At 41.2% G+C, this 15938-nt stretch overlaps 1 protein-coding gene across 1 annotated transcript in view; it reads left to right on the plus strand.

The window, feature by feature from the left end:
- Positions 1-15938, plus strand: part of LOC149447428 (uncharacterized) — a 123031-nt gene that overhangs the window by 24553 nt on the left and 82540 nt on the right. The window contains exons 2-4 of the mRNA XM_089652547.1: positions 7881-7955; positions 11695-11744; positions 12720-12773. Coding sequence (XP_089508673.1) covers positions 7881-7955; positions 11695-11744; positions 12720-12773 — 179 coding nt within the window. The remainder of the gene's footprint in view (positions 1-7880; positions 7956-11694; positions 11745-12719; positions 12774-15938) is intronic.

The raw sequence follows: 15938 nt of genomic DNA on the forward strand, positions 1-15938 counted from the left end.
TTAGCTTAGTGGGGGGTGTCTCCAGCAGCCCTCCCTCCTGATGGGACTGTCTGCTGGTGTGAAGTTTGAATACCTGTGTCTCTTGTTACTAAATGTAGATTGCCCCGCCCTGTGTCATTATGCAGGGAGGGGGGATTGGCCCCTGCGTGTATATATATCTTGTATCTGTGTTCAAATAAATAAGTCTACTTCCTGGTTTACATCAAGACTGGTGTCATCCTGGTGTGATCTTGTATGGAAGGCTGTGATGTCTGTTGTCGGTGTTCGGACGGGGAAGCGGTAGTCTAACGGAAGTACTCAAGCGCAGCCTGGGTTGGTTCCGTTACAACATCTCTTTTGCCCCTGAAGCTCCTTCAATCCTTGAGAGTGAAAAGAAATACCCAGGTATGAGGGGCATGTTGCTCCCTCCTCTGCCTTCCATGATACACCAGGTCCCAAGGCTACCTTTTGGCACAAATCAATGCAGTCACTTGGGGAGACCCCCCCCCCTACCCCATATGTATTCTTGCATTTCCCTGCATCTATATGCTGTGAGTTGAATGCAGGGTGCTGTGGTGATGTCCTATCCCAACCTGCTAACCCCCCTATCTTGACACCCTGTGCTGACTGAAGGGATTTGATTTATGGGCAAATGTGAGAAAATCACAAAGGCTGGACTGCAGAGTGGGGTCAGCACTGAAACTGAGTTCATTATACCGCTTCTTCCCCAATCCCACCTCCTATAGTTATCCCCAGAACAGACGTCTCAAATACAATGTTTCCTCCAGTTCCTTTTCTAGCAACAACTGTATAATTTTCCCATGTAGTTCTCTGCCAGTGACTGGTCCCCGAGACAAATCGAACTTCCCAACAAGAAGGATGAACAAAGCAGACATAAACCTTGAAGAGATGCTGTAGTTCCTCTGCATGTTCAGATTGGGTATATAATGGTCACCATGAAATATTTCTCTGCATTCTCTGTGTGGTCGTGGTGTGTGTTTTTTGTTTTTCCCTCATAGTTTTGGAGCCAGAGTTATTTTAATTCCTAGGAACATACCTCTTTCCCACAACAAGTATTGCTGGAATTTCTGTTAGGGATTGGCCTCTGTAATGAATGAGCTGCAATGATTTATTGGATAGTACGAAATGAGATTCATTCTGACTTTCCTGTGTTGGAGGAGCAGTGCATACAGATGTGACTTTTATTGTGAAATACCCTCTAAAGGCAAGCTCTTATTAAAAGCTCTGAAAGATTTTGGCAAGAGTCCTGTCTTGCTAATCTGTTAAACCCATTTGTAATTTTAGAGTGAATAATGGTGATAAAGGTTTTTGACAAAGCGATAGTTAAAGGGGAACTTCACAGCAGCTGCAAATATTATAGTCCAGTGTTGTCTTCCCTGGAGATGACCCGTCCTTGGGCTGCAGCTCTCCAGTGCCACCATCTTGGATATGGGAGTCAGATGGGGCTTTCTCAAGTTACTGTGTATGTGCGAGACTGGCCCTGGTCCTTTAGGTCCACATCACATGTCCCAGGAGACTGTTTGGGTTGGTGGATTGATAATGTCATGGGCCATAATGATATAATTCAGCTTTGTTAGAGGCAGGTGGAAGAGTTGCACTCTTATTGAGTGATGGTGAACGTTTTGGTGAACGTTTTGAAGACTCACTCAAAGATGATAGAGTCTGCTCCCCTCCTTGAAATAAAATTGCTGAATTCACTCATGGCATCCTTCTACAATGGAAATCAAATATTGTCTGGCATGTTCTTCCCAGCTTGGCTACAGTAGTTTAAAAAATGGAGAGATTGATCTCTCTCTACACCCTCCTGTTAAAATGTTGGGGTTCTATGATGTAATAAAATGAGGCAAAGATGAATGATTTCAGAACTTTTTTCACTTTTTTTTTTTTTTATGTGACCTATAAACTGTACAACTCAATTGAAAAACAAACTGAAATCTTTTTTTTGGGGGGAGGAGTAAACATAAACTAAAAGTGGTTGCACACCCTCTTATAACTGGGGATGTAGCTGTGTTCCGAATTAAGCAATCCCATTCAAAATGGTGTTAAATAGGAGCCAGTACACACCTGCCATCATTTCAGGTGTCTCTGATTAACCCCAAATTTAATGTCTGGGCTATGGGGTAGAGTGGCAAGAAGGAAGCCTTCGCTTGTGAAGAAAAACATCAAAGCCCGGCTAAATTTTGCAAAAACACATCTGAAGTCTCCCAAAAGCATGTGGGGAAATGTGTTTATGGTCTGATGAAACCAAGGTTGAACTTTTTGGCCATAATTCCAAAAGATGTGTTTGGCGCAAAAACACTGCTCATCACCAAAAAAAAAAAACACCATAGCCACAGTGAAGCATGGTGGTGGCAGCATCTTGCTTTTGGGGCTGTTTTTTTTTTTTTTTTTCTTTTCTTCAGCTGGGACTGGGGCCTTAGTCAAGGTAGAGGGAATTATGAACAGTTCCAAATACCAGTCAATATTGGCACAAAACCTTCAGGCTTCTGCTAGAAAGCTGAACATGAAGAGGAACTTCTTTCAGCATGACAACGACCCAAAGCATAAATCCAAATCAACAAAGGAATGGCTTCACCAGAAGGTTAGTTTTGGACTGGCCCAGACCTGAATCCGATCGAAAATCTGTGGGGTGATCTGAAGTGGGCTGTGCACAGGAGATGCCTTCGCAGTCTGTCAGATTTGGAGTGTTTCTGCAAGGAAGAGTGGGAAAATATTGCCAAGTCAAGATGTGCCATGCTGATAAACTCATACCCGCAAAGAGTGAGTGCTGTAATAAAATCAAAAGGTGCTTCAACAAAGTATTAGTTTAAGGGTGTGCACACTTATGCAACCATATTTCGTATTTTATTTTTACTTCCCTTCACCTAAAAGATTTCAGTTTGTTGTTCAACTGAGTTGTACAGTTTATAGGTTACATTAAAGGTGGAAAAAGTTCTAAAATGATTTATCTATGTCTCATTGGTGTGGTGTGTTTTTTTTTTTTTTTCTCTACATCACAGGAACCTGACATTTTAACAGGGGTATGTAGACATTTTACATCGTGTGTGTGTGTACATATAATATATTTACATGAACTTTTAATGGCATCCTAGTCCATAGGGTTCAATATTGAGTTGGCCCACCCTTTGCCGCTATAACGGCTTTATCTCTTCTGGGAAGGCTGTCCACAAGGTTTAGGAGTGTGCCTATGGGAATGTTTGACCATTCTTTCTCTATCTAAATTTTTTTTTTTTTCTGGGTACTGTATTGCGGCTAGGGTGTAATGAGGCTTATACAGAGTTCTGCTAAGCTAGGAGTGTGATGAAGCTTGCAGTTCTAGTGTAATGCCAATTAATTGTGTTTTCATTCATGCCATTCCTCCACTTTCATCATGATGGGGAAATATAAGGAGCACTTCTCTTCTAGAAATGTGCTTTGCCCTTCTTTATTTGTTTTTTTTCAATGGAGTAGATGGGGGGGGGGGGGGGGAAATAGAGTAGGAAATGCAAAAAATGGTTGCAAAATGTGCAGTGTGTTTGGGTGCCATTCGTTCTTCCTGGCACCCCAAACATGGTAAGACTTTTGAATATTACGTCAATATTTTCAGACTATTGCTTCAAGTGCAGCAAAATGCATTGTGAAAGCTATCTCCCAAAAGAAGCTCCTACTTCTCTTTGGTTGACAAGCTTTTCATGGTGTTTTGCTGCGCTATTCTGTCTCGTAACATTCCTGGCAAAATCGCAACATGTTTGAGGTGCCACTAAGAATGAATGACACCCAAACATGGTACATTTTTGCCATGATTGTAATGTGAATTTGAATCGTGGCAATTCTGTCCATGGCCGCCAAGTATGAATGAGCATCAAACTTTGTCTCAGAGATGCATCAGGAAGTGAGAAGAAATGTCTACAAACTGAAGGGTCATGCTGTTAAGAACAGCCATCGACGATGAAGATTTACCCTTGCCTCTGGTTCTGGTGGCTACTGTAGAATTTTGGATTCCTCTGCGCTTTGTGTGGCAACAATGGTCACCAGGATAAATCTATCCATAGGGGATACAGCAATAAAAATGTGAATGTATATGTATGTAATAAATATAAAAAAAAAGTATATTTACACATGTATATTATACACACGCACACCTCAGCATAACTGAGTATACCCCAACAAATTTGTCAGAAAACCTTTTACTTTCCTTTCAGAATCAACATGTTCTATGGGACACTTTACTACAAAATACAACCACACATGCAGGCCATTGGTTGCAAACAAGATTTGTTTATTTGCATACACAAAGTAATTTTCCTTTACAAATTCATTCAAGGCCATGTTGCAAAAATGAGTACACCCAACTGGAAGTCTTAGGAGCAAAGCTAAATTTTCAACCTCAAAATCCCGATTGACAAAAATTCAACTACAGGTGAGTCTAATTATTCATTAAACAGGTGTCCAGCAGACAGTTGATTATAAAAGGGCGTTACTTAATAAAGAGAACCCCTCCCTTTTCATGCTGTCGGCAATGTCATCACATGTAAGAGAAATGTCACAAGGCCTGAGAAAGAAAATAATTTCTTTACACAAGAAAGGCGAAGAGAATATCGACATGAGTACTGCTGGTGTCGGGGAGCTGCATTTCACAAATGGTGTCATGAATTCACAGATGTACTGTTCTATATTGAAAGAGAAGATGCTACCATCATTCCATGCCCTTGGTCGTCGTGCACTTCTCCAACTTGACCATGATCCAAAACATACATCTAAGGCCACAGTTGCATTTCTAAAGGAGAACAGGGTGAAAGTATGTCTTATCTCAAGTTCAGCATCACTCTCCATCCAACATCCAGGCCGTAAAAAGAAGTTGTTCTTGAAGAATGGAAAAAGATAGATGTTGCAATATGTCACCAACTTGTTCATTCCATGACTAGAAGACTTGGTGCTGTCTTTGCAGATCATGGAGGTCATACAAAATACTAGATGGATTATTTATTGTTGTGGGGTGTATTCATTTTTGCATCAACTAATTTGAGTAAAAGTAAAGATTTTATAATCTAAGTTATAGTATTAACCTTAATTTCACCACCATAGATGAAGCGTGTACTGGGGGTCATAGTGGGCAACCACCGGATTTATGAAAAGTAACAAATCTGGGACATGAGTAATGCAGGAGAAGTGTATTTTATATTGTGCTAGAGTCTAGACTATCTCTTCACTCAAATGTATCTCTATGTAGACCAAATGATGCCAATATATCATAAGCTGTTTAAAATAGAAGCCAGTCCTCTTACTTCTCATGCCTCCCCAGTTGCTTAATTTTAGCTTCGTACACAAAGTATAATTTTGAAAGCTAAAAATAAAACCCCTCTGACTCGTGAAATAATTTCTAACAATGAGTTTCCCAAACGCTGGCCTGGCTTAGCCATACACACAATTTGGGCTTCAGGACGTGGAAGCTGTACTTTTTTTTTTTTTTTTTTTTTTTTTTTTTTTTGTGATTTGTGCAGAGCGCACAGGCTTTTAGCTAGCAATTCGCAGTTATTTAGAGGTGGTAATTTATCATTCCTGGAATTAAAATCATATGGTTCTGATTTTCAACAGTGCTTTTACCCATAACAATCCGTCAAAGCCAAGCAGAAAAACTTTTCATGTGATTTATGGCTGCAGATTTGTGGTTTAACTTTTCTCAGGGCTGAATGGGAGGTGTTTACTGGGATTTTCATGTTTATTTTAATCCCTTGCTCACGAAAATAGGAACCGTGTTGATTAGCCAAGACTGGGAAGTCTGACTCCAAACCTTATTTTTTTTTTTTTTTTTGTGGTTATTCTTAACTTAAATCCAGGCAGCTAGAAAGAACAATCATTTAATCCTGTTATGGAGTCATTAAAATCCAACTGAAGCTTAAATTGGCTAAATATATTGAAGGTACAGCAAAATGAAAGATGTTAGAAAGCAGCAACAGCCTGAGTGGAAGCCAGTTCCCTGCCAGCGAACTACAGAGAAGAATCCTTGCTCTGGGTGAAAGCAGTGGTCTCTCTGCAGAGCTCACCAACCACTGAATATATGCAGAACTTTTAAATATGGTTCTAAAGACTGAAGGTTTTTTTTTTCTTTTACCTTCATTCTATGCATGGAGGTAAGAAAAAAAAAAAAACCTGTGTGAAGCTACTGCCTCCCCCCAGCCCCCTTAAACTTAGCTAAACTCCATCTGGATCCAGTGATGTGCACAAGAGCAGCAGCTCTCTCCCTCCTCCATTAGCTCAGGATATCGGCTCAGCAGGAACCATTGGCTCCAACTTCTGTCAATCACAGCCAGTGATGAGGGAGCAAGGGGCGAGGCTGAGCCATGTCCTTTGTGTCTATGGACACACAGAGCAGGGCTTGGGAGCGAGCATGCATGAGAGTGCCTCCATAGCAAGCGACTTGCTTTTGAGGGCACTCAGCTGGGGGGAGAAGTCAGGATCATCGGCGGGGGACCCGAGAGGGAGGATTGGGGCTGCTCTGTGCTAAACCATTGCACAGATCAAGTAAGTATGACATGTTTAAAAAAAAAAAAAACAATTTTACAATTTTTACACTTTTTTTTTTTTTTTTTCTTTTTAATAAATCAACCTGGAGCTTGAGCTTAGCTGCTTGCAGAGCTATGGGTCAGACTTCTGCAGAGAGACTACTGGTTCCGGACAGACCACAACTGTCCATTTCTACAGTAAGCTTACAGAAAGACTTTTCTGATTGTGCTGTGAATGGTTTCTAAGGAAAATGACCTGTGAGGCCTCACGTACGTGGGTGCATTTGAACATGCGACATGCTTTTATAGGCATATTAACGTGCTAGGGATTCACGGCTTCTATGTACAGCTACCCATAGTGATGAATGGCTGTACGTGGGTTTACACAGCGACTTGCATGACCCCATTCAGGCTTTCAAACCTGGATACAGATAGTACGTGTCCAGTGGATGCAGGTTTACACAAATGACAGCATAAAGCAATCTACAAATATTAGTTTCATTTTCACGGCATTCTATCATTAACGTTTTTACTAAAACTGCCGCACACAGGATCCGGTGTAGCTGTGCATAGTAACCAATAGGCTTCTAACTTTACCTTGTTCAGTTAAGTGTTGACAATAAAAGCTGGAAGCTGATTGGTTTCTAAGCAGAGCTAGTAAAGACATAGAGCAATACTCAACACAGAGTGACAGACTGTAGGGGCATATAACGGGCTCCTATGTGCCACGTCCAATGGTGATTAGTATAATAAACCAAAAGGAAATAAAAAAGGCACTGCAACAAAAATGTAATTAAAATCACTTTTATTATTTGAATGTAGACCATTACATAACAATGCATAAAGGTTGTTCTGCTAAGAATGCTGTTATATTATCTTATACTTTTATAGCCAACTTTTTTTCATGTAACTCCTGAAGAAGCGATACTCTCGCGAAACATGTCAAGTAACTACAGAGTAACTATAATTACTGACCTCTGACCTATGTCTTTTGATACCCTTACCGGAACACTGTATATTTGTATAAATTTTAAACTATTATTGACGAGTTTTGTAATCTGCATAGAATGCTCCACCCCTCCCTGGGGGTCTTGTATTAGCGGAATAACCTTTTATGCATTGTTATGTAATGATCTACATTCAAATAATAAAGTGATTTTTAATGATATTTTTGTTACAGTGCCTTTTTTAAAGTCTGCAATTTGGCTTTTTCTATGCAGAGCTACACCTGATCTTGCACTCTCCAGTTTTAGTAAATCTCCCCCTATGTGTGCTGTTGAGATCTGTACAAGTGTCTAATTTCAGTGCATATGGCACTTGGAAGGGTGGTGGGAATATATGGCTCTCATAGCAGGTCCAGACTGATACAATTATTATTTTTTTTCTTTTTCTATATAGTGGTGTACGAACATCGCTCAAGGCTTGAACGCTCTTTACAAAAAGAAAAGGGTGAACACAAGAAAACGAAAGAAGGTCAGACATTTAATTTCATTTTATTATTCCACAAGATCAGATGCAGAATAATATGTTAATTGTAAATCCAGGATGCTATTGCTTTTATCTGCAATCAGGCTTCTTCAGTGTATTGCAAAGATCAGTAAGCCATAGGAAGTAATAAGACGCCATTTAACTGAAGTCATGTCAGTGATGAGATGAATGGTGTCTGATTGGTTGCAACGGGTTATGCTGCCCTTGGCATATTATCTCTTTTCACAGAATTCCTAAATAAGCCTTGTCATGGAATGCTATTGAAGGAATTACCCAGAGAAAATCAAGCATAATTTGGTCCCTGCATATATCTATTCTATATTTACTTAATAGAAGAATAGGTAATGGCTGCTTGGTTGAAAATATGTCATTAAATCATACATAACCCCGAAATATAAAATGCTCTACTGCTTTCCTTTTGTCTTCCTGTGTCAGTCTCTACAGGATTGAAAATTTAAGACTCACCACAGATGTTCCAATACTACTTTTCAATCTCTATACCACCAACTTTAGATTTACCAAAACTATGTAAGATTAGAAACTTTCTAAAATATCCAATCAAGCTGACCCTTGCACTAAATATTTGTAGACCGATCTAAAGAAGACTGTTCAGATTGTAACATGTATGGGAGCTTAAAGCTGAACTCCGGGTATGATCTTTATTGCATACTTGCATTGGTCCAGCTTGGCAGCTGACAATCGCTGTAAAAATTGGTGCTACTACAATGATAGCCACAATATTTCATGTCCTGTGCAAGCTGCTTCCCCTCTGCATACTAACCACTGGGGGTCACTTGCTGGACACTGTCACCATTCATAGAACGCTTTGTATTATTTTTTTATTTTTTTTTTTTCCAGCGAATACATGGTGTTCTCTGATTGGAGGCAGGTTGGTGATGTCATTACCTCTTCCTTATCCAGTCTGAGAATGTATTGCATTTAATGAAAAGAAAAATACAAGGTGTTCTGTGAATGAAGGCAGTGCCTAGTGAGCACCCCCCTCCCCCACTGTGTGTAGTGGGAAAGCCAATTGCACACAACCGAGAAGATAGCAGCCGTTACTGTAGTACCTTGGCATTGATTTTGTCTCTGGTATAGGAGATACATACTAGCATTCTGCCAAGCTGAACCAATGTAAATATGCAACAATGTTCATAACCTGGAGTTCAGCTTTAAGAGTACTCATAGACCTGGCTGGAGCAGGTTCCTGCCAAGTCCCACCTGTTCTCTGCTTCTATAATACTTTTGAGGTCAAAGCTTTTGGTGGGTGGGAGTGTCCCGTGTGAAACAGAAGTTGTGATTGGTTACCTATACCTTGCGAGCCCGTTAGTACCTCTAGTTCAGATAAAACCCATCCTTGGCTACAGCTCAGACCCAGTAGTTTTGAAAAAGCAGAGCTATAATTTTTTTTGATGTCCCTTTTGTAAAGGCAAAATACTGAAATGCACAATATAGGCAACCTACAGGACATCAGTAGCTGGTAAACCTTTGTCACCTGCCATTTTTGTACTTGCCTGTAAAATCCATTTTTTGGAGTACATCATGGGACACAGAGCGGGCTTAATAACCATAATTACCTGGGCCATGCACAATCTCTAGATGAATGGACACTGGGATACAAAGATGGGAAGTCCTCCCTTTATATAACCCCACTTCCCAGAGAGAGTCAGTTTTTTGCCAGTGTCAGAAGGTGATTGTAACTGATGTGCAGCTGTCTGCACAGTATTGCCAGATTCCCAATGGTTCCTGTGGGGAGCAGGGTGCTATACAGGTCCAGGGCTGTGGACCCTAGGATAGGTGGATAGAGTTCCTGAAGGTCAGGCTAGACATTGCCTGCTGTGATGGGTGAAGACTGGATCCTGGTTTCTGTAATCAGATTCTGCAGCTTGAGTGGTAAGATCCAGGTAGTCTTGGTCCCAGGAAGCTAACTCCTGTTATTACTCCTGGTATTGTTGCCTGTCCGTTCCTTTCCCCCTGTAGGGCGCTGGTATTTTAGCTCTTAAGCTTTTTGGGCTCTCTGCTAGGCTGAAAACCTTGTTGGTGTCTACAGTGTGTTGCAGTTGTATGTCCACCACTGCCATATTTGGTTCCATTTTTTTAGTTTCAAGGCTGACAGGTTGGGGGGGGTGTGCGAGCGAGAAAATGTGTGAGAGCGTGCCATTCGACCTAAGACTCCTGTCTGCATGTCCCAATATTTCCTCCGCATAATAAGTTTCCCTGCTTTTGGTTATAGAGAATCAGCATTTTTACTTTGTGGCCTTGCCATTTTGGTCTGGCCACTACCCCTCGAGTTTTCTGAAAAATTCTGGCTCCTGTTCTGGGTATTTTTGAGGGTCCAGGTGGTGCCCATTTTAGGGTATTTGGATGTCCTGCTACTCATAGGTCTAAACTTTGAATGCTTGCGAGCTGCTGTGTAGAATTTTGGGCCTGGCGGTCTTGTGACCAATACCCCCAAGAAGGTTATGTTTATTAAGCTTATTCTGTTTCCCTTGATGTTCGAAAAAGAGAACTTTTGTTCTTGCCTGTAAAGTCCACTTCTTGAAATACATCACAGGATACAGGCATCTCTCCCCTCTCTATTGGGGTATTGCTTCCCACAAAACTGATGCTCTTCCTGGGAGGAGGTTATACAGGGTAGGACTTCCTGTCTGTCAGTGTCTATTCACTTGTAGGTGGCGCAAAAATTGGGTAGTTATGTTTTTTTAGTAAGCAGTGTCAGTCAAAATGTAAAAACTGGAGCTGTTAACTTTGAAAAACAAAAAACAAAAAAAAAAACCCAACACTCGCCTGTCCCTCGATCCAGCAGTGTGCTCACCGGCCATCCTCTCATGCCAGCATCTTAAGTGTGGGCACCCGGCTGTGACAGCTTGTGGCTTCACAGCTGGGTGCCCACTGTGCATGGGCGAGTAGCGCTGCACCCTGTGAATGCTCTTGTATTCTTCTGGGAACTGTCGTGTCTCAGAAGACTATGGGAAGGGAGGGCAACTTCTTGCAATCGCCTAGGTGGGAGCAGGTATCTGTAAAATTGGGTACCTGCTCCTTAACGAGGAGCATGGGAGATGAGGCCTTAAAACGGTACATCCCTTTTTGGGTGGAGTTCCACTCTAAGCCTGCTCTTGTCCCACGATGTACACCAAGAAATGGAGTACATCTTTACTCCATCATTACCATTTTTATTATTTGCATAGAGTGAAGAGTCATTTGAATCTATCAGGTGTTTTGTTTTCTGTGTCCTCATATTTGTTCACCAATTGCGCTGACCGTGAACAAAAACATTCACAGCAGAGGAATAGAGGGTAACTTTCCAATGGGGGCACCTAGTTATGACAACCAGGGATTTCCTCTCATTTCGTGTTTTAGCTGTGGGGCAAGAAATGAAAAAGAAATCTCCCTAATAGGACACAGAAGGCCAAAACTACCTGACTGGGTTATAACCCTCTTATACTATTCAAAATATGCAGGGGCCTTTCAAATGGATCCACTTCAAATGATTTAGATAGATCTCTATATTATAATTTTATTTTTTTATTACTATTTTATATCTTGAGCTATCATGCTGTTCAGACGTGTCTTGCATGGTCAGGTTCACAGAGATTCTTTTGTACTTAATAATATGTTTTAACTGGAACTCTGGAGAAATGAGTCTTGATCTTTTCTGTGTTTGCTTTTGTTGAAATCCTTTCAAGAAAATGAATAAGTGTGATGTCTCTTCCTGTTTGCACAGATTATTTAGTCTATAAACTGGAGGCACAGGAGGCCTTGAACAAAGAGAAGGTAAGTCCTTCCCGCAGAGGGGCTCTCTAGCAGCTGCAGAAAAATGCTGGTATGTTTTGGCACATACAATGCACATGTTCCTGAAAGTGTACAGAATGCTTGATTTTTTTCTCCACCTCTCTAAGGGTGTAACTGTCTGGTTAGCATATCTGTATGTCTGGAGAAAAATAATCAAGACTGCTACATGCCAAGGGAAATCATACAGTAAGTTGCTAATGTTGCAAACGCTGTTGCTGATTTCTTACTTGCTAAAGTGGGATCGAACGAGTCAATGTATCTCCTGAAAATTAAAATCATTGCCAAGACAGAGGGTCTGACTGCTAAAAACAAGGTCAAGTCCCAGTGTTATGTTACATTTTGCCATACCGAAATCCCATTAGATGCGTAGCATGCTTTCCTAGATCTCCAAATAAAGATAAAACTTGTGTTGACTGTATACTCATCAAAACATTTGATGCATTCAACCGTTAATTAAATAGCACAAACCTGTTGGGGGGTGGTGGTGATGGTGTTCTTTTTCCCCCTTTTACTAACCGTTTATCCAGGGCTTTCCTCAATTCACATACTCTCCTGCCCAGGGGATCCAGCATTGGCCTCCTGAGATCTGCTGTGTTGCCACACGTGCATTTTTTTCCTTGCTGCCTCTTCCTGGCCACCATCGTTTGGCCACTGGTAGATGGAGAGTGAAGCATCCTTGGATATGTGATATACATGCACCTTGGGGCTTCAGAGCCATTAAGATGTCAGGCACATCTAGACAAGAATGGCAAATGGGGTGGGCACAGTAGACAAAAATTGCTGTTTGTAGACTGTGGAGGGTGGGGAAGGAGAGAAATGATGCCCAATGCATCTGGGGTGAACGTCTGCTTTAAATTGCCTAATTTCTCCTTTGTGTCTTTTTTTTTTTTTTTTTTTGGATTGAACCAAGCCTTGTATAATGAACGTTTTGCTCATTCCACCTTTTTTGTTTTACAGCAAGATTCTATGAATCGCTATGGGGCCCTAAGCTCGCAGCACAAGATTCTTAAGGTAATCGACGTACAGCATGTGCTTAAAGTTCATGCTGATGGAAACTGCCAATTTATCTTGATGTCTTTTGTAAGCTTCTTGTGTGGGTGGTGGATGTATTCAAAACCACCAGAGTTTAATGTCCTTTATCCATAAAATATAACAAATGTAATAGAGTATAACCTTTTTCTCAGAACTCACCATAAATGTGCACACTGTCGGATTATGTGATCTTTACATTCTTTTACTGAGTTTCAGATTCCCCAGAGGTATAAATTAGTTGCAGAAAGTATGCGGAGGTTTGCAGTCAGAAGCAGGTGGCAGTAAAGGATGGTGGTTGGTTGGTCTGGTTTACCACTACCTTTTTGTTTTAAGTATCTTGCAGCTAAATTGGTTCATAAGCTGGCCATACACTATACAATTTTCTTACAAATTTCTGTCCAATTTCTGCCCAATTTCCTTTAGATTTACCTTCAGCTGTGTAGTACAAGGGCCTGCCTAATTGGATACAACTGAAAGTGTTTGTTGTTTGGGTTTGACCTCCTATTATGTGGTTTTTGGTAAATCTAAAGCAAAAATCTCAAGAAAATTGTATAGTGTATGGCCAGCCATAGTCTGCAACCACCAAGCTGTGCATAGCCACCCATACAAACTGCAACTCTTCAACCTAGCTTTGAATAACTGGGAAGGTTGAAGGGCACAAAAACGTCTTGGGAATGGTGTGGATAATTGAGGAAACCCTCCAGCCATATAACCCTCCAGCCCCCTTCCTGCCCAGGCCAATTTCTCAGCTTTCAGCACTGTCGCACTTTGATGACAATTGCGCGGTCATGCAACACTGTACCCATATGACGTTTTTTATAATTTTTTTCACACAAAGAGAGCTTTCTTTTGGTGGTATTTAATGACCGCTGGGTGTTTTTTGTTATTTTTTTGCGCTATAAACGAAAAAAAAAAGCAAAAAATTTGAAAGTTTTTCTTTGTTTCTATTATAAAATTTTGTAAACAATTTTTCTCCTTCACTGATATGCGTTGATGAGGTGGCACTGCTGGGCATTGGTGGGTGGCACTGCTGGGCACTGATCATCAGTGCCCTGACGTCCGGTGCCGATCCGTCCTCTGACAATTGCTGGCTATCAGCAGTACTTTCCTTATGCTGTGACAGGCCTATGATTGGCCTTTTACCACATCACGTGATCAGCTATGTCTGTAGGACACAGTGATCATGGAGATCGTTGGGTGTGCACCACCGGGGGCATACAGGAGGGCGCATTTTGAGAGGATGTCATATGACGCCCTCCCAGAACTGGACAACTGCATTAAAGGAATCCATATTGCCATATGGCCCCTGCAATTGCTAACCTACTTTTGAAACTTCTAGTTGCCCGGTTGTCATTGCATTCAAATTCACTTACCTAGAACAAGTAGTAGGGCAGCTAGTAATATAAAAAAAAATAAAATTTATTTAGCTTAGTGACTCACTGGAGTGCTGGGATGTGGAGGGGAAGGGAGCTGCTGGCTTAGGTTCTCAGTGGCTCACTAGGTAGGTGTCGCTCCAGACTCTGGGGTGGATCCCAACTTTAAAGTCGGGATCTTTCCTCAGTCTGGACTGGCTGAGTGACGTCAGCCGACCATCAGGTTTCAGCTCGCTGTCAGCTGAAAACGAGTCACAGTAGTGCAGAACGAATTACACTCCTTGTGATCCACAGAAATACAGCGAAAATAGCTTTGGCTGTACTGCTCCTTTTTTAAAGTCAGTGGCTACAGCCAGATATCTTGCATCTCTAGAAAGAGAGGTTGGCAGCCTCCATATTTCTCTGTGAATGGTTTCCTAGGCATGATGATGTTCAGTTCTGAAGTCCATGTTGCACACAATGCTTTTTCAATGTGTTGAAAATTTTTGGAGCAGATGACGGGTGTTCCCTTCCCTTTTGGATTAGACGGAAAAAGGCTTTAGTGGCGTCCACCGATCTGCTAAGGAGGTTGAGAAGAGTGCTGCTGTTACTCCTGATACTTTACTATGAGCCAGAATGAACAGCTGCTATGTGTGCCTGCCATTCACTTCTGCCATTCTACGACCACAAAGCAATTGGGTTCTTTCATCCACTCTCTTGAATGTGAAGCGCCTGATTGAATGCTGTTGGGCAAACTAGACAGAATTTTTTTTTTCACAAATCTCAAACCAATGCGAGTGTTGGCGGATCTGCTACAGACCTGAAAACTTAAATCTTCTTTTTTATTATGAATCCTCATAATAAAAATTTATATCCATTATTTAATAAACAGTGAGGTTGGCTATACGCTTATATATTTATGTACATTTGTTTAGCCTGCAGAGCAAAAGAAATTGAATAGATTTCGTTCCTCCATGCTAAACTGGATGAATGGATGACTAAATTTCCCCCTGTTGGACAATGACACAGGTGTTGACATATTAAAAAATTTGTCCTGGCTTTGGTTGATGTGTCCAGGATCTTAACCATGAGTCCAATACCATGTTGCGCACTAAAGCCCTGGAAGGGGAATTGCTTTTGCCCCTGAAATGCATTGGATGTCTTTTTTTTTTTTTTTTTTTCTTGTGTGTGTTTTTGTTTTTTATCTTTTGGTGGAATCAAATACTTTGAGCCAAAAAGCATGCCTAGCAAGTGCTTATTAAGAGTCCGCACAGTGGCAACATCTGATTAGATACAGTCACTTTTCGACTGGTGATTTTTCCACCCAGCTCCTTCTACAACATTTCTTCATATTTTTGACTTTTTCGACCCAGGTGGTGTCAACAGGGGCAATCGTGACTTGAATTTTGAACAATTCAGCAAGAATCATCTAATGTTTGAGTAAAGTGTGGCAGCATTGACTCTAAAATACCTGTTGATCCTGTCAGCAGCTGCTCTTCTTGTATAGGCTTGAAGTCAAAAGTAACTCAGCGGTTCTGGTTTACCACTGTTGTGCTATCCTTTTTTAGCTCCCTGAATCAGTCTACCGACATATGGGGGTTTATTTACTAAAGCTGGAGAGTCCAAAATCAGACTCAGTTCTGCATAGAAACCAATCAGCTTCCAGGTTTCATTGCCAAAGCTTCATTGAACAAGCTGAGGTTAGAAGCTGATTGGTTTCTATGCAGAAGGGAGTCTGATTTTGGACTCTCCAGCTTTAGTAAATAAACCCCTTGGTGTCCTGTACACTGTT

The sequence above is a fragment of the Staurois parvus genome, unplaced genomic scaffold (assembly GCF_062004578.1).
Source record: "Staurois parvus isolate SC_StPar_1 unplaced genomic scaffold, SC_StPar_1.0 ptg000686l, whole genome shotgun sequence".
In the NCBI taxonomy this organism is placed as follows: domain Eukaryota; kingdom Metazoa; phylum Chordata; class Amphibia; order Anura; family Ranidae; genus Staurois; species Staurois parvus.